This window comes from Salvelinus fontinalis, chromosome 11 (genome assembly GCF_029448725.1).
Source record: "Salvelinus fontinalis isolate EN_2023a chromosome 11, ASM2944872v1, whole genome shotgun sequence".
Taxonomy (NCBI): domain Eukaryota; kingdom Metazoa; phylum Chordata; class Actinopteri; order Salmoniformes; family Salmonidae; genus Salvelinus; species Salvelinus fontinalis.
The window spans coordinates 5,747,684-5,772,737 of record NC_074675.1 but is presented as its reverse complement, the minus strand read 5'-3'; the positions used below and the strand labels follow the sequence as shown (position 1 = coordinate 5,772,737).

General features: G+C 43.8%; 1 protein-coding gene across 2 annotated transcripts in view; it reads left to right on the top strand.

Moving 5' to 3' along the window:
- The window catches only part of cand1 (cullin-associated and neddylation-dissociated 1), a 73,948-nt gene that overhangs the window by 40,702 nt on the left and 8,192 nt on the right, over positions 1-25,054 (top strand). Inside the window, exons 8-22 of one of the 2 annotated variants that reach the window (XM_055937233.1) lie at positions 1,376-1,527; positions 1,823-1,963; positions 2,422-2,566; positions 6,401-6,519; positions 6,691-6,788; positions 6,977-7,239; positions 7,422-7,795; positions 8,521-8,676; positions 9,070-9,165; positions 10,142-10,362; positions 10,503-10,678; positions 11,350-11,445; positions 16,426-16,595; positions 16,959-17,123; positions 24,667-24,774. In XM_055937233.1, coding sequence (XP_055793208.1) covers positions 1,376-1,527; positions 1,823-1,963; positions 2,422-2,566; positions 6,401-6,519; positions 6,691-6,788; positions 6,977-7,239; positions 7,422-7,795; positions 8,521-8,676; positions 9,070-9,165; positions 10,142-10,362; positions 10,503-10,678; positions 11,350-11,445; positions 16,426-16,595; positions 16,959-17,123; positions 24,667-24,774 — 2,480 coding nt within the window. The remainder of the gene's footprint in view (positions 1-1,375; positions 1,528-1,822; positions 1,964-2,421; positions 2,567-6,400; positions 6,520-6,690; positions 6,789-6,976; positions 7,240-7,421; positions 7,796-8,520; positions 8,677-9,069; positions 9,166-10,141; positions 10,363-10,502; positions 10,679-11,349; positions 11,446-16,425; positions 16,596-16,958; positions 17,124-24,666; positions 24,775-25,054) is intronic. The other variant, XM_055937234.1, reaches the window with a different exon arrangement.

Here is a 25,054-nt window from a genome sequence, read left to right as displayed (position 1 = left end):
ACAGTATTGTTTGTGGTAGTCAGGTGGTCGCTCTAGACTAGTAGATGTGATGACAGTATTGTTTGTGGTAGTCAGGTGGTCGCTCTAGACTAGTAGATGTGCTGACAGTATTGTTTGTGGTAGTCAGGTGGTCGCTCTAGACTAGTAGATGTGATGACAGTATTGTTTGTGGTAGTCAGGTGGTCGCTCTAGACTAGTAGATGTGATGACAGTATTGTTTGTGGTAGTCAGGTGGTCGCTCTAGACTAGTAGATGTGCTGTGTGTAACCTGTGTTTGTGGTAGTCAGGTGGTCGCTCTAGACTAGTAGATGTGATGACAGTATTGTTTGTGGTAGTCAGGTGGTCGCTCTAGACTAGTAGATGTGATGACAGTATTGTTTGTGGTGGTCAGGTGGTCGCTCTAGACTAGTAGATGTGATGACAGTATTGTTTGTGGTAGTCAGGTGGTCGCTCTAGACTAGTAGATGTGATGACAGTATTGTTTGTGGTAGTCAGGTGGTCGCTCTAGACTAGTAGATGTGATGACAGTATTGTTTGTGGTGGTCAGGTGGTCGCTCTAGACTAGTAGATGTGATGACAGTATTGTTTGTGGTGGTCAGGTGGTCGCTCTAGACTAGTAGATGTGATGACAGTATTGTTTGTGGTAGTCAGGTGGTCGCTCTAGACTAGTAGATGTGATGACAGTATTGTTTGTGGTGGTCAGGTGGTCGCTCTAGACTAGTAGATGTGCTGACAGTATTGTTTGTGGTAGTCAGGTGGTCGCTCTAGACTAGTAGATGTGATGACAGTATTGTTTGTGGTAGTCAGGTGGTCGCTCTAGACTAGTAGATGTGATGACAGTATTGTTTGTGGTAGTCAGGTGGTCGCTCTAGACTAGTAGATGTGCTGTGTGTAACCTGTGTTTGTGGTAGTCAGGTGGTCGCTCTAGACTAGTAGATGTGATGACAGTATTGTTTGTGGTGGTCGCTCTAGACTAGTAGATGTGATGACAGTATTGTTTGTGGTGGTCAGGTGGTCGCTCTAGACTAGTAGATGTGATGACAGTATTGTTTGTGGTGGTCAGGTGGTCGCTCTAGACTAGTAGATGTGATGACAGTATTGTTTGTGGTGGTCAGGTGGTCGCTCTAGACTAGTAGATGTGATGACAGTATTGTTTGTGGTGGTCAGGTGGTCGCTCTAGACTAGTAGATGTGCTGTGTGTAACCTGTGTTTGAGATGTTTGTGTTTCCTACCAGCTAAAGTGCATATCTGACATCATAATGCTTACTGGAGCATATAACTCTTTCATTGGCTGTAATAATAACTGCTGCTAGACTGTGTTAAAGTCTCTAACCTCACACCACCACCATCACCCTTTGACCTCTGACCTTTACAGGAAGTGACGATGAGTACAGCGACGACGACGACATGAGCTGGAAGGTTCGCCGTGCGGCCGCCAAGTGTCTGGACGCCGTGGTCAGCACACGCCACGAGATGCTGCCGGAGTTCTACCGGACCGTGTCGCCCGCGCTCATCGCCCGCTTCAAGGCACACACACACACACACACACACACACACACACACACACACACACACACACACACACACACACACACACACACACACACACACACACACACACACACACTACCCCCGTGTTCCTCTAGGTCCACATCTTCCAGGGAGTTTTACCTAGCCGTCGGGCAGCTGTTTTGTTTGCTCTCTGATTCCAGGCCGGGTTAAAGTAAAAGCACTCTGATATCAACAGTTGTCACAAAAGGGCTTTATCAATACATTTTGATTGACTGATGTATTGGCTGATGTATTGGTTGATGGATTGTAGGAGCGGGAGGAGAACGTGAAGGCCGACGTGTTCCATGCCTACCTGTCGCTGCTGAAACAGACACGTCCTGCTCAGAGCTGGCTGTGTGACCCAGATGCCATGGAACAGGGAGAGACTCCACTCACCATGCTGCAGAACCAGGTAAAACACACAGAGAGAGAGAGAGGCCTCCACTCACCATGCTGCAGAACACAGACAGACAGACAGACAGACAGACAGACAGACAGACAGACAGACAGACAGACAGACAGACAGACAGACAGACAGACAGACAGACAGACAGACAGACAGACAGACAGACAGACAGACAGACAGACAGACAGACAGACAGACACAGACAGACAGACACAGACAGACACAGACAGACACAGACAGACACAGACAGACACAGACAGACACAGACAGACAGACACAGACAGACACAGACAGACAGACACAGACAGACACAGACAGACACAGACAGACACAGACAGACACAGACAGACACAGACAGACACAGACAGACAGACAGACAGGTCTGATATTTCTCCTAGTGGTAGTTCTAGTGTGTATTAGTCAGTAGTATGTCTGATATTTCTCCCTCCCGCCGGGTGCTGCTGCAGGTGCCAATGATCGTTAAGGCCCTGCATAAGCAGATGAAGGAGAAAAGTGTCAAGACACGGCAGTGCTGTTTCAACATGCTGACGGAGCTGGTCAACGTGCTGCCTGGGGCCCTGACACAACACATCCCTGTCCTCGTACCAGGTAGGTTACTACCCTGGGGCCCTGACACAACACATCACTGTCCTCGTACCAGGTAGGTTACTACCCTGGGGCCCTCACACAACACATCCCTGTCCAGGCATCGAGACATTCAGTTACTGTTCCATTAGAATGGGTAACCTACTATATAAAGCAGACGGGCATCGAGACATTCAGTTACTGTTCCATTAGAATGGGTAACCTACTATATAAAGTAGACAGGCATCGAGACATTCAGTTACTGTTCCATTAGAATGGGTAACCTACTATATAAAGCAGACAGGCATCGAGACATTCAGTTACTGTTCCATTAGAATGGGTAACCTACTATATAAAGCAGACAGGCATCGAGACATTCAGTTACTGTTCCATTAGAATGGGTAACCTACTATATAAAGCAGATAGGCATCGAGACATTCAGTTACTGTTCCATTAGAATGGGTATCCTACTATATAAAGCAGACGGGCATCGAGACATTCAGTTACTGTTCCATTAGAATGGGTAACCTACTATATAAAGTAGACAGGCATCGAGACATTCAGTTACTGCTCCATTAGAATGGGTATCCTACTATATAAAGTAGACAGGCATCGAGACATTCAGTTACTGCTCCATTAGAATGGGTAACCTACTATATAAAGCAGACAGGCATCGAGACATTCAGTTACTGTTCCATTAGAATGGGTAACCTACTATATAAAGCAGACAGGCATCGAGACATTCAGTTACTGTTCCATTAGAATGGGTAACCTACTATATAAAGCAGACAGGCATCGAGACATTCAGTTACTGTTCCATTAGAATGGGTAACCTAAGGCGTGACGGTTCCAGGATCTCAGAAACGGCCTCCTGGAATTTTGACTTATGACATTGTCTACTGAGAATGGTGCAACAAACCAAAACATCCAGTCAGCGGCAGTCCTGTGGGTGAAAACGGCTTGTTGATGAGAGGTTGAAGGAGAATGGACAGAATAGTGCAAGCTAACAGGTGGGCCACAAACAGGCAAATAACGGCTCAGAACAGTGTCTCGGAACTCACAACTTGTCGGTCTTTGTCACGGATTGGCTATTGCAGCAGACGACCACCCTGGGTTCCTATCAGCTAAAAACAAGAAGAAGCAGCTCCAGTGGGAAGGCCATCACCAACACTGGACTATTGAGGAGTGGAAAAACACCAATTTGAGCAATGTTTCAGTGCCCTGAAGAATTCAGGCTGTTCTGGAGGCAAAGGGGCGTCTGACCCGATTCTATATGGGTGTACCGAATGTGGATCTGAAATTTGTCCCCCAGACACCACACACACACACACACACACATGAGAGGCTGGAAGCAGCGTTGGATCAGCTACAGAGCTATATTTCCCCTGGAGCATCTCTTGCTCAAGGGCACAATGGCAGTAGTTGGCACCCCTCAGATTCTGATCTCACTCTTGCCAGACTTTTACCCCAGGCTAGCCTGGGCTCTCACCCAACATCTCTGTGCTGGTCCCAGGAACGAGGCTCCCGCCCTGGGCACGTTCTTCAGCCTCATCCATCCGGTCTGGAGGTCTCTCTCTCTCTGACGGAGGCTGTTTTTGGTTCTTATGAAACTATGACATTAAATGCCTTTCACGTCTTAGTGGAATGAGAGTTATTGAGTTGACAGGAAATATGCTGAAGTAGAAAATGCGTTATTTGACATAGTCAACGTGTTACCCTAGAGGAATAGATTGATGTTTGTCCTAGTCAACGTGTTACCCTAGAGGAATAGATTGATGTTTGTCCTAGTCAACGTGTTACCCTAGAGGAATAGATGGATATTTGTCCTAGTCAACGTGTTACCCTAGAGGAATAGATGGATATTTGACCTAGTCAACGTGTTACCCTAGAGGAATAGATGGATATTTGTCCTAGTCAACGTGTTACCCTAGAGGAATAGATGGATATTTGACCTAGTCAACGTGTTACCCTAGAGGAATAGATGGATATTTGTCCTAGTCAACGTGTTACCCTAGAGGAATAGATGGATATTTGACCTAGTCAACGTGTTACCCTAGAGGAATAGATGGATATTTGTCCTAGTCAACGTGTTACCCTAGAGGAATAGATGGATATTTGACCTAGTCAACGTGTTACCCTAGAGGAATAGATGGATATTTGTCCTAGTCAACGTGTTACCCTAGAGGAATAGATGGATATTTGACCTAGTCAACGTGTTACCCTAGAGGAATAGATGGATATTTGTCCTAGTCAACGTTTACCCTAGAGGAATAGATGGATATTTGTCCTAGTCAACGTGTTACCCTAGAGGAATAGATGGATATTTGACCTAGTCAACGTGTTACCCTAGAGGAATAGATGGATATTTGTCCTAGTCAACGTGTTACCCTAGAGGAATAGATGGATATTTGTCCTAGTCAACGTGTTACCCTAGAGGAATAGATGGATATTTGTCCTAGTCAACGTGTTACCCTAGAGGAATAGATGGATATTTGTCCTAGTCAACGTGTTACCCTAGAGGAATAGATGGATATTTGTCCTAGTCAACGTGTTACCCTAGAGGAATAGATGTTGGTAGTTTTGCATGTTGCAGGTTGCAGCCATAGTGTCTTTCCCTTTAGACAAATACAAGTGATTTATTACGGCTTGTTCAGAGTTAAATGGCATACGTCGAAAGGCAACAGAGTAGATCTGAAATCTTGTTATTTCCTTTCTAAATGACCTTTGGGGAGAAACCAGTCTTTCTAGTTTCCCCAATATGCTCCTCCAAACTCCACTCTACAGTACCACTGCCCTGCTTCAGGAAATTACAATGACAAGCTATCTGGTGATTGTGTTTTCTCCTTCCCTGAATGCACCAGGGGAGTGGAGGATCTGAGAGGCTGGTCATCAGCCTGTTGTATTGATTCTTACTGTAAACCTTCCTGTGGTCGTATTGACTCTTACTGGAAACCGTCCCGTGGTCGTATTGACTCTTACTGTAAACCTTCCCGTGGTCGTATTGACTCTTACTGTAAACCGTCCTGTGGTCGTATTGACTCTTACTGGAAACCGTCCCGTGGTCGTATTGACTCTTACTGGAAACCGTCCGGTGGTCGTATTGACTCTTACTGGAAACCGTCCCGTGGTCATATTGACTCTTACTGGAAACCGTCCGGTGGTCGTATTGACTCTTACTGGAAATCGTCCGGTGGTCGTATTGACTCTTACTGGAAACCGTCCCGTGGTCGTATTGACTCTTACTGGAAACCGTCCGGTGGTCGTATTGACTCTTACTGGAAACCGTCCCGTGGTCGTATTGACTCTTACTGGAAACCGTCCCGTGGTCGTATTGACTCTTACTGGCAACCTTTTTATTTTTAGTAAAGCAGCTCTGTTTTCCTCATTTTATTTTCTGTTCCCTTAAACACGGGTCAGGTTTCTGTTCCCTGAAACACGGGTCAGGTTTCTGTTCCCTTAAACACGGGTCAGGTTTCTGTTCCCTGAAACACGGGTCAGGTTTCTGTTCCCTGAAACACGGGTCAGGTTTCTGTTCCCTGAAACACGGGTCAGGTTTCTGTTCCCTGAAACACGGGTCAGGTTTCTGTTCCCTGAAACACGGGTCAGGTTTCTGTTCCCTTAAACACGGGTCAGGTTTCTGACCTCACCAGCACCGCTTCTCTAATCTGTGTCTCCTCTTTCCTTTTAATATTCTAATTCGTTGGGCCGGTTTCCCAGACACACATTCCACCCAGTCCTGGACTTTAAAAGCACTTTCAATTGAGGATCTAGTCTAGGAATAGACTTAATCTGTGTCCGGGAAAAGCTCCCTCAATGTTCATATTGACTAAACTAACCTAATCTTCTCTCTCCCAACAGGAATCATCTTCTCTCTCAACGACAAGTCCAGCTCGTCCAACCTGAAGATCGATGCCCTGTCCTGTCTGTATGTGGTCCTGTGTAACCACCAGCCCCAAGTCTTCCACCCCCATGTCCAGGTCAGATAATAGGACTGCTGTTAATCATATCATGGATTATCAGTGCTCTTGAAATAGTCTCAGAACTCTCACTTGACTGGTCCATCCACCATTTTTTATTTATCTGTAAAATGTCTTGTCAATTGTAAAGTGACACTTGAATAAACTTGAATAAACTTTTGACCTCCACAGGCCCTGGTGCCGCCCGTGGTGGCGTGTGTAGGAGACCCCTTCTATAAGATCACCTCTGAGGCCCTGCTGGTCAGCCAACAGCTGGTCAAGGTCATCAGGTAAGGTTATCTATTGTAATCCACGTGTATTGATGTGTTCTCATGGTTTTAACAGGAAACTCCAGGTGAGTGTTGCTGTTTTTACATTCCGTCTGTACAGTTTTTTAAAATAAATTCTGTTTTAATCTGCTGCAACCTCGTGGCCCAGAATGGGACAATGAAGCTTTTGTCAATGTGAAACGTCTCAGACCTCTGGACCAGCCGGAGAGGGACACCTTCGATGCTTCTCCCTACATCACGGACCTCTTCACCTGCACCATCAAACGCCTCAAGGCTGCCGACATCGACCAGGAAGTGAAAGAGAGGGCCATTTCCTGTATGGGTCAGATCATCTGTAACCTAGGAGACAGCCTGGGGGACGACCTTCCCGGGACGCTGCACATCTTCCTAGAGCGCCTGAAGAATGAGATCACCAGACTGACCACGGTCAAGGCCCTCACGCTCATCGCAGGTTGGGAGGGGATGATGTTGAGAAGTCCATACGGCCAATTTTCACAATCTGTTGATGAGGGCTGATTTAAAAAATAAAAAATGGTTTAACAAGTTGTTGTTTACTAATAAATCAGTTTCCCTGCTAGATAAGTGTGTGTGTGTGTATATACTTTTCATACTTGCTCTCATCCCTAATCACAGGCTCCACGCTGAAGATCGACCTTAGACCTATCCTTGACGAGGCAGTGCCCATCCTGGCGTCGTTCCTGCGTAAGAACCAGCGTGCGCTGAAGCTGAGCACCCTGGCCGCGCTGGACATCCTGGTGAAGAACTACAGCGACAGCGTGACTCCGGCCATGATCGACGCCGTGCTGGCCGAGCTGCCGCCACTGATCAGCGAGAGCGACATGCACGTGTCTCAGATGGTCATCAGCTTCCTGACCACCCTGGCCCGGGTCCACCCTCTCTCCCTGGCTAAGATCGGGGGGTCGTCCATCCTCTCGGAGCTCATCTCTCTGGTCAGGTCTCCTCTGCTGCAGGGAGGGGCCCTCAGTGCCATGCTAGAGTTCTTCCAGGTACGTATAGTTACCAGTTCAGAATCAGGGCCTAAAAAAAAAAAAAGTTCAAAATCAGGGCCTACTTTGTCCCTATAGATGATCAGGTCCTACTTTGTCCCTATAGATGATCAGGTAGTTAGGTCCTACTTTGTCCCTATAGATGATCAGGTCCTACTTTGTCCCTATAGATGATCAGGTAGTTAGGTCCTACTTTGTCCCTATAGATGATCAGGTCCTACTTTGTCCCTATAGATGATCAGGTAGTTAGGTCCTACTTTGTCCCTATAGATGATCAGGTCCTACTTTGTCCCTATAGATGATCAGGTAGTTAGGTCCTACTTTGTCCCTATAGATGATCAGGTCCTACTTTGTCCCTATAGATGATCAGGTAGTTAGGTCCTACTTTGTCCCTATAGATGATCAGGTAGTTAGGGCCTACTTTGTCCCTATAGATGATCAGGTAGTTAGGTCCTACTTTGTCCCCAATAGATGATCAGGTAGTTAGGTCCTACTTTGTCCCTATAGATGATCAGGTAGTTAGGGCCTACGTTGTCCCTATAGAAGATGTTCTACAGATGTTCTACTTCATGTCTAGAAGTGTCACTGCTCAATGTTAATTTATTAAACACCTCTCTGACCAAGCAGTATTGTAGCACTCAGTAAATTGTATTCTGTTCTGGTACAGGGACATCCTCTCTGGGTTAGAGTTGTATTAAAAGCTGTATTATTGTGTCCTCTCCCAGGCTCTGGTGGGTACAGGGACGTCCTCTCTGAGTTACATGGACCTGCTCCGTATGCTTACCGGTCCAGTCTACGCCCAGAGTGCTGCGCTGACACACAAACAGTCCTACTACTCTATCGCTAAATGTGTGGCCGCCCTGACCCGCGCCTGTCCTGATGTGGGTTCACTGTTCTACTGACCTTTACACATTCTTCCTGTGTTATGTTTGTGTTCATGTTCTCCTGGAGGACTTTACATCCTCCTTCCTGTGTTCTGTTCTCCTGGAGGACTTTACATCCTCCTTCCTGTGTTCTGTTCTCCTGGAGGACTTTTACACCTCCTTCCTGTGTTCATGTTCTCCTGGAGGACTTTTATTGCCATTTTTGTTTTGGGGTGTTTTTTTAAATCTCAGATTTTTGGTTTGATTATTTCCTCTTGTTTTTGTTTCTTTTGTTTGTTCATTATCTTAACACAATGTTTAATAATGTTGTATGATCACTAGGGGTGGGGTGCTCTAAAGGCTTTTTCCATATTTAATGCATTTTAAATAAAGTTTGATTTGTATTTGTAGGAGGGTCCTGCCGTGGTAGGCCAGTTCATCCAGGATGTGAAGAACTCTCGTTCGACAGACTCCATCAGGCTGCTGGCCCTGCTGTCACTAGGAGAGGTGAGTCACACGTTTAAATACAACTATTCAAGTAAACAGAAGGTGTGTGTGCATGTCCAAGTCATTTTATAGTTGTGTGCCTCCCGAGTGGCGCGGTGGTCTAAGTAGCTGTGTCACTAGAGATTCTGGGTTCGACTCAGGCTCTGTCGCAGTCGGCCGCGACCGGGAGACCCATGGGGCGGCGCAAAAATTGTAATTTTACTGGTAATGGGACTAATCGTGGTTTTGATGGTAGTGGGACTAATAGTGGTTTTGATGGTAGTGGGACTAATAGTGGTTTTGATGGTAGTGGGACTAATAGTGGTTTTGATGGTAGTGGGACTAATAGTGGTTTTGATGGTAGTGGGACTAATAGTGGTTTTGATGGTAGTGGGACTAATAGTGGTTTTGATGGTAGTGGGACTAATAGTGGTTTTGATGGTAGTGGGACTAATAGTGGTTTTGATTGTAGTGGGACTAATAGTGGTTTTGATGGTAGTGGGACTAATAGTGGTGTTGATGGTAGAGGGACTAATAGTGGTTTTGATGGTAGAGGGACTAATAGAGGGACTAATAGTGGTTTTGATGGTAGAGGGACTAATAGAGGGACTAATAGTGGTTTTGATGGTAGAGGGACTAATAGTGGTTTTGATGGTAGAGGGACTAATAGTGGTTTTGATGATAGAGGGACTAATAGTGGTTTTGATGATAGAGGGACTAATAGTGGTTTTGATGATAGAGGGACTAATAGTGGTTTTGAGGGTAGAGGGACTAATAGTGGTTTTGAGGGTAGAGGGACTAATAGTGGTTTTGATGGTAGAGGGACTAATAGTGGTTTTGAGGGTAGAGGGACTAATAGTGGTTTTGATGGTAGAGGGACTAATAGTGGTTTTGATGGTAGAGGGACTAATAGTGTCTTTTAACTGTAGTAGGCTGGTATCAGATGTAGTGACTAGTATCAGTAGTGAGGGAATCATTCATAATATCTCTGTGGTAGGTGGGACACCACGTAGACCTGAGCGGCCAACCAGAGCTCAAGACGGTCATCCTGGACGCCTTCTCTTCCTCCTCTGAAGAGGTCAAGTCTGCCGCATCGTACGCCCTAGGATCCATCGCCGTGGGCAACCTGCCGGAATACCTGCCCTTCGTTCTGGGGGAGATCTCAGGACAGCCCAAGAGGCAGTATCTGCTGCTACACTCGCTCAAAGAGATCATCAGGTAGGATAGTCCAGTGGTTAGAGAGAATGGAACCCAAAAGGTTGCTGGTTCAAGTCCCGGGTCGGATGACTGAACTGGCTAATTGCGGGTTGCTGTTTTTCACCTTTCTAACCAAATAGTATCTGTTCTGTTGTCTCCAGCTCGGCGTCCGTGACGGGTCTAAAGCCTTACGTAGAGGGCGTGTGGACCCTGCTGTTGAAGCACTGTGAGTGTGCAGAGGAGGGTACCAGGAACGTGGTAGCAGAATGTCTGGGGAAACTCACCCTCATAGACCCAGAAACCCTGCTGCCCAGGCTGAAAGGATACCTGCTCTCAGGTGGGCAACAGCAATACCCTGCCTGTTTTGATTGGCAAGACTTGATTTCAATTATATAAATACAGTTGGTTCATTGTGCATGATATGAATCATTCACGTAAAGAAATATGACCTGGGTATTCATTTACTCTGCTATTGAAGGTATGTGATGTGACATATGACCTTGGTATTAATTTACTCCGCTGTTGAAGGTATGTGATGTAAAATATGACCTGGGTATTAATTTACTCTGCTATTGAAGGTATGTAATGTGAAATATGACCTGGGTATTCATTTACTCTGCTGTTGAAGGTATGTCATGTGACCTGGGTATTAATTTACTCTGCTGTTGAAGGTATGTAATGTGAAATATGACCCGGGTATTCATTTACTCTGCTATTGAAGGTATGTCATGTGACATATGACCTGGGTATTACTTTACTCTGCTATTGAAGGTATGTGATGTGAAATATGACCTTGGTATTAATTTACTCTGCTATTGAAGGTATGTCATGTGACATATGATCTGGGTATTACTTTACTCTGCTGTTGAAGGTATGTGATGTGAAATGTGACCCGGGTATTAATTTACTCTGCTATTGAAGGTATGTGATGTGACATATGACCTGAGTATTAATTTACTCTGCTATTGAAGGTATGTGATGTGAAATATGAATGTTTTCTGTCTCCAGGATCATCTTACGCCAGAAGCTCAGTCGTGACAGCAGTGAAGTTCACCATTTCAGACCACCCACAGACAATAGACCCTCTCCTGAAAAACTGCATAGGTTTGTCTTATCTCTACTATTTAATCTATCTACTGCTAACCTCTTTGTGACTAATGCTATGGTATCTATATGTGAATGTGTTTACTGAGACAAGCAGACTGGTATCTATATGTGAATGTATTTACTGAGACAGGCAGACTGGTATCTATATGTGAATGTTTTTACTGAGACAGGCAGACTGGTATCTATATGTGAATGTTTTTACTGAGACAGGCAGACTGGTATCTATATGTGAATGTTTTTACTGAGACAGGCAGACTGGTATCTATATGTGAATGTTTTTACTGAGACAGGCAGACTGGTATCTATATGTGAATGTTTTTACTGAGACAGGCAGACTGGTATCTATATGTGAATGTTTTTACTGAGACAGGCAGACTGGTATCTATATGTGAATGTTTTTACTGAGACAGGCAGACTGGTATCTATATGTGAATGTTTTTACTGAGACAGGCAGACTGGTATCTATATGTGAATGTTTTTACTGAGACAGGCAGACTGGTATCTATATGTGAATGTTTTTACTGAGACAGGCAGACTGGTATCTATATGTGAATGTTTTTACTGAGACAGGTAGACTGGTATCTATATGTGAATGTTTTTACTGAGACAGGTAGACTGGTATGGTATCTATATGTGAATGTATTTACTGAGACAGGCAGACTGGTATGGTATCTATATGTGAATGTATTTACTGAGACAGGCAGACTGGTATGGTATCTATATGTGAATGTATTTACTGAGACAGGCAGACTGGTATGGTATCTATATGTGAATGTATTTACTGAGACAGGCAGACTGGTATGGTATCTATATGTGAATGTATTTACTGAGACAGGCAGACTGGTATGGTATCTATATGTGAATGTATTTACTGAGACAGGCAGACTGGTATGGTATCTATATGTGAATGTATTTACTGAGACAGGCAGACTGGTATGGTATCTATATGTGAATGTATTTACTGAGACAGGCAGACTGGTATGGTATCTATATGTGAATGTATTTACTGAGACAGGCAGACTGGTATGGTATCTATATGTGAATGTATTTACTGAGACAGGCAGACTGGTATCTATATGTGAATGTTTTTTCTGAGACAGGCAGACTGGTATCTATATGTGAATGTTTTTATTGAGACAGGCAGACTGGTATCTATATGTGAATGTTTTTTCTGAGACAGGCAGACTGGTATCTATATGTGAATGTTTTTATTGAGACAGGCAGACTGGTATCTATATGTGAATGTTTTTACTGAGACAGGCAGACTGGTATCTATATGTGAATGTTTTTACTGAGACAGGCAGACTGGTATCTATATGTGAATGTTTTTTCTGAGACAGGCAGACTGGTATGGTATCTATATGTGAATGTATTTACTGAGACAGGCAGACTGGTATGGTATCTATATGTGAATGTATTTACTGAGACAGGCAGACTGGTATGGTATCTATATGTGAATGTTTTTACTGAGACAGGCAGACTGGTATCTATATGTGAATGTTTTTACTGAGACAGGTAGACTGGTATCTATATGTGAATGTTTTTACTGAGACAGGCAGACTGGTATGGTATCTATATGTGAATGTATTTACTGAGACAGGCAGACTGGTATGGTATCTATATGTGAATGTATTTACTGAGACAGGCAGACTGGTATGGTATCTATATGTGAATGTATTTACTGAGACAGGCAGACTGGTATGGTATCTATATGTGAATGTATTTACTGAGACAGGCAGACTGGTATGGTATCTATATGTGAATGTATTTACTGAGACAGGCAGACTGGTATGGTATCTATATGTGAATGTATTTACTGAGACAGGCAGACTGGTATGGTATCTATATGTGAATGTATTTACTGAGACAGGCAGACTGGTATGGTATCTATATGTGAATGTATTTACTGAGACAGGCAGACTGGTATGGTATCTATATGTGAATGTATTTACTGAGACAGGCAGACTGGTATCTATATGTGAATGTTTTTTCTGAGACAGGCAGACTGGTATCTATATGTGAATGTTTTTATTGAGACAGGCAGACTGGTATCTATATGTGAATGTTTTTTCTGAGACAGGCAGACTGGTATCTATATGTGAATGTTTTTATTGAGACAGGCAGACTGGTATCTATATGTGAATGTTTTTACTGAGACAGGCAGACTGGTATCTATATGTGAATGTTTTTACTGAGACAGGCAGACTGGTATCTATATGTGAATGTTTTTTCTGAGACAGGCAGACTGGTATCTATATGTGAATGTTTTTACTGAGACAGGCAGACTGGTATCTATATGTGAATGTTTTTACTGAGACAGGCAGACTGGTATCTATATGTGAATGTATTTACTGAGACAGGCAGACTGGTATGGTATCTATATGTGAATGTTTTTACTGAGACAGGCAGACTGGTATGGTATCTATATGTGAATGTATTTACTGAGACAGGCAGACTGGTATGGTATCTATATGTGAATGTATTTACTGAGACAGGCAGACTGGTATGGTATCTATATGTGAATGTATTTACTGAGACAGGCAGACTGGTATGGTATCTATATGTGAATGTTTTTACTGAGACAGGCAGACTGGTATGGTATCTATATGTGAATGTTTTTACTGAGACAGGCAGACTGGTATCTATATGTGAATGTATTTACTGAGACAGGCAGACTGGTATCTATATGTGAATGTTTTTATTGAGACAGGCAGACTGGTATGGTATCTATATGTGAATGTTTTTACTGAGACAGGCAGACTGGTATCTATATGTGAATGTATTTACTGAGACAGGCAGACTGGTATCTATATGTGAATGTTTTTACTGAGACAGGCAGACTGGTATCTATATGTGAATGTTTTTACTGAGACAGGCAGACTGGTATGGTATCTATATGTGAATGTATTTACTGAGACAGGCAGACTGGTATGGTATCTATATGTGAATGTTTTTACTGAGACAGGCAGACTGGTATGGTATCTATATGTGAATGTTTTTATTGAGACAGGCAGACTGGTATCTATATGTGAATGTATTTACTGAGACAGGCAGACTGGTATCTATATGTGAATGTATTTACTGAGACAGGCAGACTGGTATCTATATGTGAATGTATTTACTGGGACAGGCAGACTGGTATCTATATGTGAATGTTTTTACTGGGACAGGCAGACTGGTATCTAATGACAAACTGATCCTAGTCCACAGACTTTCACAGCATAAATACAGGGCATTCAGAAAGTATTCAAACCCCTCGAATTTTTTCCACATTTTGTTACGTTACAGCCTTATTCTAAAATTGATTAAATTGTAGTTTTCCCCCCCCATCAATCTACACACAATACCCCATAATGATAAAGCAAAAACAGGTTTTTAGACATTTTTACAAAATGTATAAAAAATTAAAACAGGAAATATTACATTTACATAAATATTCAGACCCTTTACTCAGTACTTTGTTGAAGCACCTTTGGCAGCGATTACAGCTTCAAGTTGTCTTGGGTATGACGCTACAAGCTTGTCACACCTGTATTTGGGGAGTTTCTCCCATTCTTCTCTGCAGATCCTCAAGCTCTGTCAGGTTGGATGGGGAGTGTTGCTGCACAGCTATTTTCAGGTCTCCCCAGTGATGTTTGATCGGGTTCAAGTCCGGGCTCTGGTTGGGCCACTCAAGGACATTCAGGGACTTGTCTCGAAGCCACTCCTGCGTTGTCTTGGCTGTGTGCTTAGGGTCGTTGTCCTGTTGGAAGGTGAACCTCGCCCCAGTCTGAGGTCCTGAGTGCTCTGGAGCAGGTTTTCATCAAAGATCTCTCTGTACTTTGCTCCGTTCATCTTTCCCTTGATCATGACTGGTCTCTCACTCCCTCCCGCTGAAAAATATCCCCACAGCATGATGTTGCCACCACCATGCTTCATCGTAGGGATGGTGACAGGTTTCCTCCAGACATGACGCTTGGCATTCAGGCCAAAGAGTTCAATCTTGGTTTCATCAGACCAGAGAATCTTGTTTATCGTAGCCTGAGAGTCCTTTAGGTGCCTTTTGGCAAACTCCAAGCGGCCTGTCATGTGCCTTTTACTGAGGAGTAGTTTCCGTCTGGCCACTCTAGCATAAAGGCCTGATTGGTGGAGTGCTGCAGAGATGGTTGTCCTTCTGGAAGGTTCTCCCATCTCTACAGAGGAGCTCTGGAGATCTGTCAGAGTGACCATCAGGTTCTTGATCACCTCCCTGACCAGGGCCCTTCTCCCCTGATTGCTCAGTTTGGCTGTGCGGCCAGCTCCAGGAAGAGTCTTGGTGGTTCCAAACTTCTTCCAGTTCAGAATGATGGAGAATGCCGCAGAAATGGTTCCCTTCCCCAGATCTGTGCCTCGACACTCCTGTCTCAGAGCTCTACGCACAATTCTTTCGACCTCGTGGCTTGGTTTTTGCTCTGACATGCACTATCAACTGTTGGACCTTATAAAGACAGGTGTGTGCCTTTCCAAATCATGTCCAATCAATAGAATTTACCACAGGTGGACTCCAATCTAGTTGTAGAAACATCTCAAGGATGATCAATGGAAACAGGATGCAACTGAGATCAATTTTGAGTCTTATAGCAAAGTGTCTGAATACTTATGTAAATAAGGTATTTCTGTTTTTTTATTTGTAATAAATCAGCCAAAAATTTGTCACCCTGTTTTCGCTTTGTCATTATAGGGTAGTGTGTGTAGATTGATAAGGCGGGGGGGGGGGGAAATAATTTCATCCATTTTAGAATAAGGCTGTAACGTAACAAAATGTGGAACAAAGGAAGGGGTCTGAATACTTTGATTATTCACTGTACTTGAGACTGATGTTTTTACCGAGACAGACTGAGGATATATAGACTAGATATACGTCTATAGACTAGAGGAGCTTTTCATAAGACTTGTCATACATTGATGTTAATTGTATATGTGAAAGGTTCATAATGACTGTGGTGTTCTCTATTCCAGGTGACTTCTTGAAGACGTTGGAGGACCCGGACCTGAACGTGCGGCGGGTTGCCCTGGTAACCTTCAACTCGGCGGCCCACAATAAGCCCTCTCTCATCAGAGACTTACTGGATACGGTCCTGCCACACCTCTACAACGAGACCAAAGTCCGCAAGGAACTGATCAGAGAGGTACAGGATGAACCAGGCTGATGCTCCTTTTCTGCTTCAGTGTTCACACCTTCTGTCATTCTTCGTCTACTCTTCCCTTGTTTTCTGTTATCCCGAGGTTGACATGGCTTTCATTGGTGACCAACCTCCCTTTTCCTGCTTCCTTCCTTCCTTCCTTCCTACCTTCCTTCCTTTGTCTGTTAACCTTCTTTCATTCACTCACATCTTCCTTTCTTGTTTTTTTAAAGGTTTTAAGTTTTAATCGACAAAGTATTTACTTGCAATTCTTGTCCTCTGTCGTCGTTCTACCTCCATTTTTAGTGGAGTGTCTTTAGATAAGAGGGTCTTCTAAATGACGTCAGGGTTTTGTCTTCTCCCCCCCAGGTGGAGATGGGTCCCTTTAAACACACAGTGGATGACGGGCTGGACATAAGGAAGGCAGCGTTTGAGTGCATGTACACACTGCTGGACAGCTGTCTAGACAGACTAGACATCTTTGAGTTCCTCAACCACGTAGAAGACGGACTCAAGGACCATTACGACATCAAGGTATCCTGAACAGCTTCCTGACAGGACTCCGTTATAGGACCATTGTTGTCCTACTCATGAATATGAACAATACCCTGCCTGGAGAGAGAGAGTCTGTATGTAGATCAGACAACAGGAGAGAGAGAGTCTGTATGTAGATCAGATAACAGGAGAGAGAGTCTGTATGTAGATCAGATAACAGGAGAGAGAGAGAGAGAGAGTCTGTATGTAGATCAGACAACAGGAGAGAGAGAGAGAGAGTCTGTATGTAGATCAGACAACAGGAGAGAGAGAGAGAGAGTCTGTATGTAGATCAGACAACAGGAGAGAGAGAGTCTGTATGTAGATCAGATAACAGGAGAGAGAGAGTCTGTATGTAGATCAGATAACAGGAGAGAGAGAGTCTGTATGTAGATCAGACAACAGGAGAGAGAGAGTCTGTATGTAGATCAGATAACAGGAGAGAGAGAGTCTGTATGTAGATCAGATAACAGGAGAGAGAGAGAGAGAGAGTCTGTATGTAGATCAGACAACAGGAGAGAGAGAGAGAGAGTCTGTATGTAGATCAGACAACAGGAGAGAGAGAGAGAGAGTCTGTATGTAGATCAGATAACAGGAGAGAGAGTCTGTATGTAGATCAGATAACAGGAGAGAGAGAGTCTGTATGTAGATCAGATAACAGGAGAGAGAGAGTCTGTATGTAGATCAGATAACAGGAGAGAGAGAGTCTGTATGTAGATCAGATAACAGGAGAGAGAGAGTCTGTATGTAGATCAGATAACAGGAGAGAGAGAGTCTGTATGTAGATCAGATAACAGGAGAGAGAGAGAGAGTCTGTATGTAGATCAGACAACAGGAGAGAGAGAGAGAGTCTGTATGTAGATCAGACAACAGGAGAGAGAGAGAGAGTCTGTATGTAGATCAGATAACAGGAGAGAGAGAGAGAGTCTGTATGTAGATCAGATAACAGGAGAGAGAGAGAGAGTCTGTATGTAGATCAGATAACAGGAGAGAGAGAGTCTGTATGTAGATCAGATAACAGGAGAGAGAGAGTCTGTATGTAGATCAGATAACAGGAGAGAGAGAGAGTCTGTATGTAGATCAGACAACAGGAGAGAGAGAGTCTGTATGTAGATCAGATAACAGGAGAGAGAGAGTCTGTATGTAGATCAGATAACAGGAGAGAGAGAGTCTGTATGTAGATCAGATAACAGGAGAGAGAGAGTCTGTATGTAGATCAGATAACAGGAGAGAGAGAGAGTCTGTATGTAGATCAGATAACAGGAGAGAGAGAGAGAGAGTCTGTATGTAGATCAGACAACAGGAGAGAGAGAGAGAGTCTGTATGTAGATCAGACAACAGGAGAGAGAGTCTGTATGTAGATCAGATAACAGGAGAGAGAGAGTCTGTATGTAGATCAGATAACAGGAGAGAGAGAGTCTGTATGTAGATCAGATAACAGGAGAGAGAGAGAGAGTCTGTATGTAGATCAGATAACAGGAGAGAGAGAGAGAGTCTGTATGTAGATCAGATAACAGGAGAGAGAGAGAGAGTCTGTATGTAGATCAGATAACAGGAGAGAGAGAGAGAGTCTGTATGTAGATCAGACAACAGGAGAGAGAGAGAGAGTCTGTATGTAGATCAGACAACAGGAGAGAGAGAGAGAGTCTGTATGTAGATCAGATAACAGGAGAGAGAGAGAGAGTCTGTATGTAGATCAGACAACAGGAGAGAGAGAGTCTGTATGTAGATCAGACAACAGGAGAGAGAGAGTCTGTATGTAGATCAGATAACAGGAGAGAGAGAGTCTGTATGTAGATCAGATAACAGGAGAGAGAGAGTCTGTATGTAGATCAGATAACAGGAGAGAGAGAGTCTGTATGTAGATCAGATAACAGGAGAGAGAGAGTCTGTATGTAGATCAGATAACAGGAGAGAGAGTCTGTATGCAGATCAGATAACAGGAGAGAGAGAGTCTGTATGTAGATCAGATAACAGGAGAGAGAGAGTCTGTATGTAGATCAGACAACAGGAGAGAGAGAGTCTGTATGTAGATCAGATAACAGGAGAGAGAGAGAGAGTCTGTATGTAGATCAGACAACAGGAGAGAGAGAGAGAGTCTGTATGTAGATCAGATAACAGGAGAGAGAGAGAGAGAGTCTGTATGTAGATCAGACAACAGGAGAGAGAGAGAGAGAGTCTGTATGTAGATCAGACAACAGGAGAGAGAGAGAGAGAGTCTGTATGTAGATCAGACAACAGGAGAGAGAGAGAGAGAGTCTGTATGTAGATCAGATAACAGGAGAGAGAGAGAGAGTCTGTATGTAGATCAGACAACAGGAGAGAGAGAGAGAGTCTGTATGTAGATCAGACAACAGGAGAGAGAGAGTCTGTATGTAGATCAGATAACAGGAGAGAGAGTCTGTATGTAGATCAGATAACAGGAGAGAGAGAGTCTGTATGTAGATCAGATAACAGGAGAGAGAGTCTGTATGCAGATCAGATAACAGGAGAGAGAGAGTCTGTATGTAGATCAGATAACAGGAGAGAGAGAGTCTGTATGTAGATCAGATAACAGGAGAGAGAGAGAGAGAGAGTCTGTATGTAGATCAGACAACAGGAGAGAGAGAGTCTGTATGTAGATCAGATAACAGGAGAGAGAGTCTGTATGTAGATCAGATAACAGGAGAGAGAGTCTGTATGTAGATCAGACAACAGGAGAGAGAGTCTGTATGTAGATCAGATAACAGGAGAGAGAGAGAGAGAGAGAGTCTGTATGTAGATCAGACAACAGGAGAGAGAGTCTGTATGTAGATCAGACAACAGGAGAGAGAGTCTGTATGTAGATCAGATAACAGGAGAGAGAGAGTCTGTATGTAGATCAGACAACAGGAGAGAGAGAGAGAGTCTGTATGTAGATCAGACAACAGGAGAGAGAGAGTCTGTATGTAGATCAGACAACAGGAGAGAGAGTCTGTATGTAGATCAGATAACAGGAGAGAGAGTCTGTATGTAGATCAGACAACAGGAGAGAGAGTCTGTATGTAGATCAGACAACAGGAGAGAGAGTCTGTATGTAGATCAGATAACAGGAGAGAGAGAGTCTGTATGTAGATCAGATAACAGGAGAGAGAGAGTCTGTATGTAGATCAGATAACAGGAGAGAGAGAGTCTGTATGTAGATCAGATAACAGGAGAGAGAGAGTCTGTATGTAGATCAGATAACAGGAGAGAGAGTCTGTATGTAGATCAGATAACAGGAGAGAGAGAGTCTGTATGTAGATCAGATAACAGGAGAGAGAGAGTCTGTATGTAGATCAGATAACAGGAGAGAGAGTCTGTATGTAGATCAGATAACAGGAGAGAGAGAGAGAGTCTGTATGTAGATCAGACAACAGGAGAGAGAGAGTCTGTATGTAGATCAGATAACAGGAGAGAGAGAGTCTGTATGTAGATCAGATAACAGGAGAGAGAGAGTCTGTATGTAGATCAGATAACAGGAGAGAGAGAGTCTGTATGTAGATCAGATAACAGGAGAGAGAGTCTGTATGTAGATCAGATAACAGGAGAGAGAGAGTCTGTATGTAGATCAGATAACAGGAGAGAGAGTCTGTATGTAGATCAGATAACAGGAGAGAGAGAGTCTGTATGTAGATCAGATAACAGGAGAGAGAGTCTGTATGTAGATCAGATAACAGGAGAGAGAGAGTCTGTATGTAGATCAGATAACAGGAGAGAGAGTCTGTATGTAGATCAGATAACAGGAGAGAGAGAGTCTGTATGTAGATCAGATAACAGGAGAGAGAGAGAGAGAGAGTCTGTATGTAGATCAGACAACAGGAGAGAGAGAGAGAGAGTCTGTATGTAGATCAGACAACAGGAGAGAGAGAGTCTGTATGTAGATCAGATAACAGGAGAGAGAGAGTCTGTATGTAGATCAGACAACAGGAGAGAGAGAGAGAGAGTCTGTATGTAGATCAGACAACAGGAGAGAGAGAGAGAGTCTGTATGTAGATCAGATAACAGGAGAGAGAGAGAGAGAGTCTGTATGTAGATCAGACAACAGGAGAGAGAGAGTCTGTATGTAGATCAGATAACAGGAGAGAGAGAGAGAGAGTCTGTATGTAGATCAGATAACAGGAGAGAGAGTCTGTATGTAGATCAGATAACAGGAGAGAGAGAGAGAGTCTGTATGTAGATCAGATAACAGGAGAGAGAGAGTCTGTATGTAGATCAGATAACAGGAGAGAGAGAGTCTGTATGTAGATCAGATAACAGGAGAGAGAGAGTCTGTATGTAGATCAGATAACAGGAGAGAGAGAGTCTGTATGTAGATCAGATAACAGGAGAGAGAGTCTGTATGTAGATCAGATAACAGGAGAGAGAGAGTCTGTATGTAGATCAGATAACAGGAGAGAGAGTCTGTATGTAGATCAGATAACAGGAGAGAGAGAGTCTGTATGTAGATCAGATAACAGGAGAGAGAGTCTGTATGTAGATCAGATAACAGGAGAGAGAGAGTCTGTATGTAGATCAGATAACAGGAGAGAGAGTCTGTATGTAGATCAGATAACAGGAGAGAGAGAGTCTGTATGTAGATCAGATAACAGGAGAGAGAGAGAGAGAGAGTCTGTATGTAGATCAGACAACAGGAGAGAGAGAGTCTGTATGTAGATCAGATAACAGGAGAGAGAGAGAGAGAGTCTGTATGTAGATCAGATAACAGGAGAGAGAGAGAGAGAGAGTCTGTATGTAGATCAGACAACAGGAGAGAGAGAGAGAGAGAGTCTGTATGTAGATCAGACAACAGGAGAGAGAGAGAGAGAGTCTGTATGTAGATCAGATAACAGGAGAGAGAGAGTCTGTATGTAGATCAGACAACAGGAGAGAGAGAGAGAGAGTCTGTATGTAGATCAGATAACAGGAGAGAGAGAGAGAGAGAGTCTGTATGTAGATCAGACAACAGGAGAGAGAGAGAGAGAGTCTGTATGTAGATCAGATAACAGGAGAGAGAGAGTCTGTATGTAGATCAGACAACAGGAGAGAGAGAGAGAGAGAGTCTGTATGTAGATCAGACAACAGGAGAGAGAGAGTCTGTATGTAGATCAGATAACAGGAGAGAGAGAGAGAGAGTCTGTATGTAGATCAGACAACAGGAGAGAGAGAGTCTGTATGTAGATCAGATAACAGGAGAGAGAGAGAGAGAGTCTGTATGTAGATCAGATAACAGGAGAGAGAGAGTCTGTATGTAGATCAGACAACAGGAGAGAGAGAGAGAGAGTCTGTATGTAGATCAGACAACAGGAGAGAGAGAGTCTGTATGTAGATCAGATAACAGGAGAGAGAGAGAGAGAGTCTGTATGTAGATCAGATAACAGGAGAGAGAGTCTGTATGTAGATCAGATAACAGGAGAGAGAGAGAGAGAGTCTGTATGTAGATCAGATAACAGGAGAGAGAGAGTCTGTATGTAGATCAGATAACAGGAGAGAGAGAGAGAGAGTCTGTATGTAGATCAGATAACAGGAGAGAGAGTCTGTATGTAGATCAGACAACAGGAGAGAGAGAGTCTGTATGTAGATCAGATAACAGGAGAGAGAGAGTCTGTATGTAGATCAGACAACAGGAGAGAGAGAGAGAGAGTCTGTATGTAGATCAGACAACAGGAGAGAGAGAGAGAGTCTGTATGTAGATCAGATAACAGGAGAGAGAGAGAGAGAGTCTGTATGTAGATCAGACAACAGGAGAGAGAGAGTCTGTATGTAGATCAGATAACAGGAGAGAGAGAGAGAGAGTCTGTATGTAGATCAGATAACAGGAGAGAGAGAGTCTGTATGTAGATCAGATAACAGGAGAGAGAGAGAGAGAGTCTGTATGTAGATCAGACAACAGGAGAGAGAGAGAGAGAGTCTGTATGTAGATCAGACAACAGGAGAGAGAGAGTCTGTATGTAGATCAGATAACAGGAGAGAGAGAGTCTGTATGTAGATCAGACAACAGGAGAGAGAGAGAGAGAGTCTGTATGTAGATCAGACAACAGGAGAGAGAGAGAGAGTCTGTATGTAGATCAGATAACAGGAGAGAGAGAGAGAGAGTCTGTATGTAGATCAGACAACAGGAGAGAGAGAGTCTGTATGTAGATCAGATAACAGGAGAGAGAGAGAGAGAGTCTGTATGTAGATCAGATAACAGGAGAGAGAGAGTCTGTATGTAGATCAGATAACAGGAGAGAGAGAGAGAGAGTCTGTATGTAGATCAGACAACAGGAGAGAGAGAGAGAGAGTCTGTATGTAGATCAGACAACAGGAGAGAGAGAGTCTGTATGTAGATCAGATAACAGGAGAGAGAGTCTGTATGTAGATCAGATAACAGGAGAGAGAGAGTCTGTATGTAGATCAGATAACAGGAGAGAGAGTCTGTATGCAGATCAGATAACAGGAGAGAGAGAGTCTGTATGTAGATCAGACAACAGGAGAGAGAGAGAGAGAGTCTGTATGTAGATCAGATAACAGGAGAGAGAGTCTGTATGTAGATCAGATAACAGGAGAGAGAGAGTCTGTATGTAGATCAGATAACAGGAGAGAGAGAGAGAGAGTCTGTATGTAGATCAGATAACAGGAGAGAGAGTCTGTATGTAGATCAGATAACAGGAGAGAGAGAGTCTGTATGTAGATCAGATAACAGGAGAGAGAGAGAGAGAGTCTGTATGTAGATCAGATAACAGGAGAGAGAGAGTCTGTATGTAGATCAGATAACAGGAGAGAGAGAGAGAGAGAGTCTGTATGTAGATCAGATAACAGGAGAGAGAGAGAGAGAGAGAGTCTGTATGTAGATCAGACAACAGGAGAGAGAGAGAGAGAGTCTGTATGTAGATCAGATAACAGGAGAGAGAGAGAGAGAGAGAGTCTGTATGTAGATCAGATAACAGGAGAGAGAGAGAGTCTGTATGTAGATCAGATAACAGGAGAGAGAGAGTCTGTATGTAGATCAGACAACAGGAGAGAGAGAGAGAGAGAGAGTCTGTATGTAGATCAGATAACAGGAGAGAGAGAGTCTGTATGTAGATCAGACAACAGGAGAGAGAGAGAGAGAGTCTGTATGTAGATCAGACAACAGGAGAGAGAGAGAGAGAGTCTGTATGTAGATCAGATAACAGGAGAGGTAGTCTGTATGTAGATCAGATAACAGGAGAGGTAGTCTGTATGTAGATCAGACAACAGGAGAGAGAGAGAGTCTGTATGTAGATCAGATAACAGGAGAGAGAGAGAGAGAGTCTGTATGTAGATCAGATAACAGGAGAGGTAGTCTGTATGTAGATCAGATAACAGGAGAGAGAGTCTGTATGTAGATCAGATAACAGGAGAGAGAGAGTCTGTATGTAGATCAGATAACAGGAGAGAGAGTCTGTATGTAGATCAGATAACAGGAGAGAGAGTCTGTATGTAGATCAGATAACAGGAGAGAGAGGTAGTCTGTATGATTTAAAGGCCAGACTATAAGGGCCTGTATTGAGGAGTGTTGGTTTATGGAGCTGGAGGATAATGGGCATGTTGTTTATCTGATCAGATGCTGACGTTCCTGATGCTGGCTAGACTCTCCACTCTGTGTCCCAGTGCTGTGCTACAGAGGCTGGACAGGCTGGTTGAGCCGCTACGTGCCACCTGCACCACCAAGGTGAGACCAGACACGTTGTCCCCGGTACAGTACCATTCACAGAGACCAGACACTGTCCCCGGTACAGTACCATTCACAGAGACCAGACGCTGTCCCCGGTATAGTACCATTCACAGAGACCAGACGCTGTCCCCGGTATAGTACCATTCAGAGACCAGACGCTGTCCCCGGTACAGTACCATTCACAGAGACCAGACGCTGTCCCCGGTACAGTACCATTCACAGAGACCAGACACTGTCCCCGGTACAGTACCATTCACAGAGACCAGACGCTGTCCCC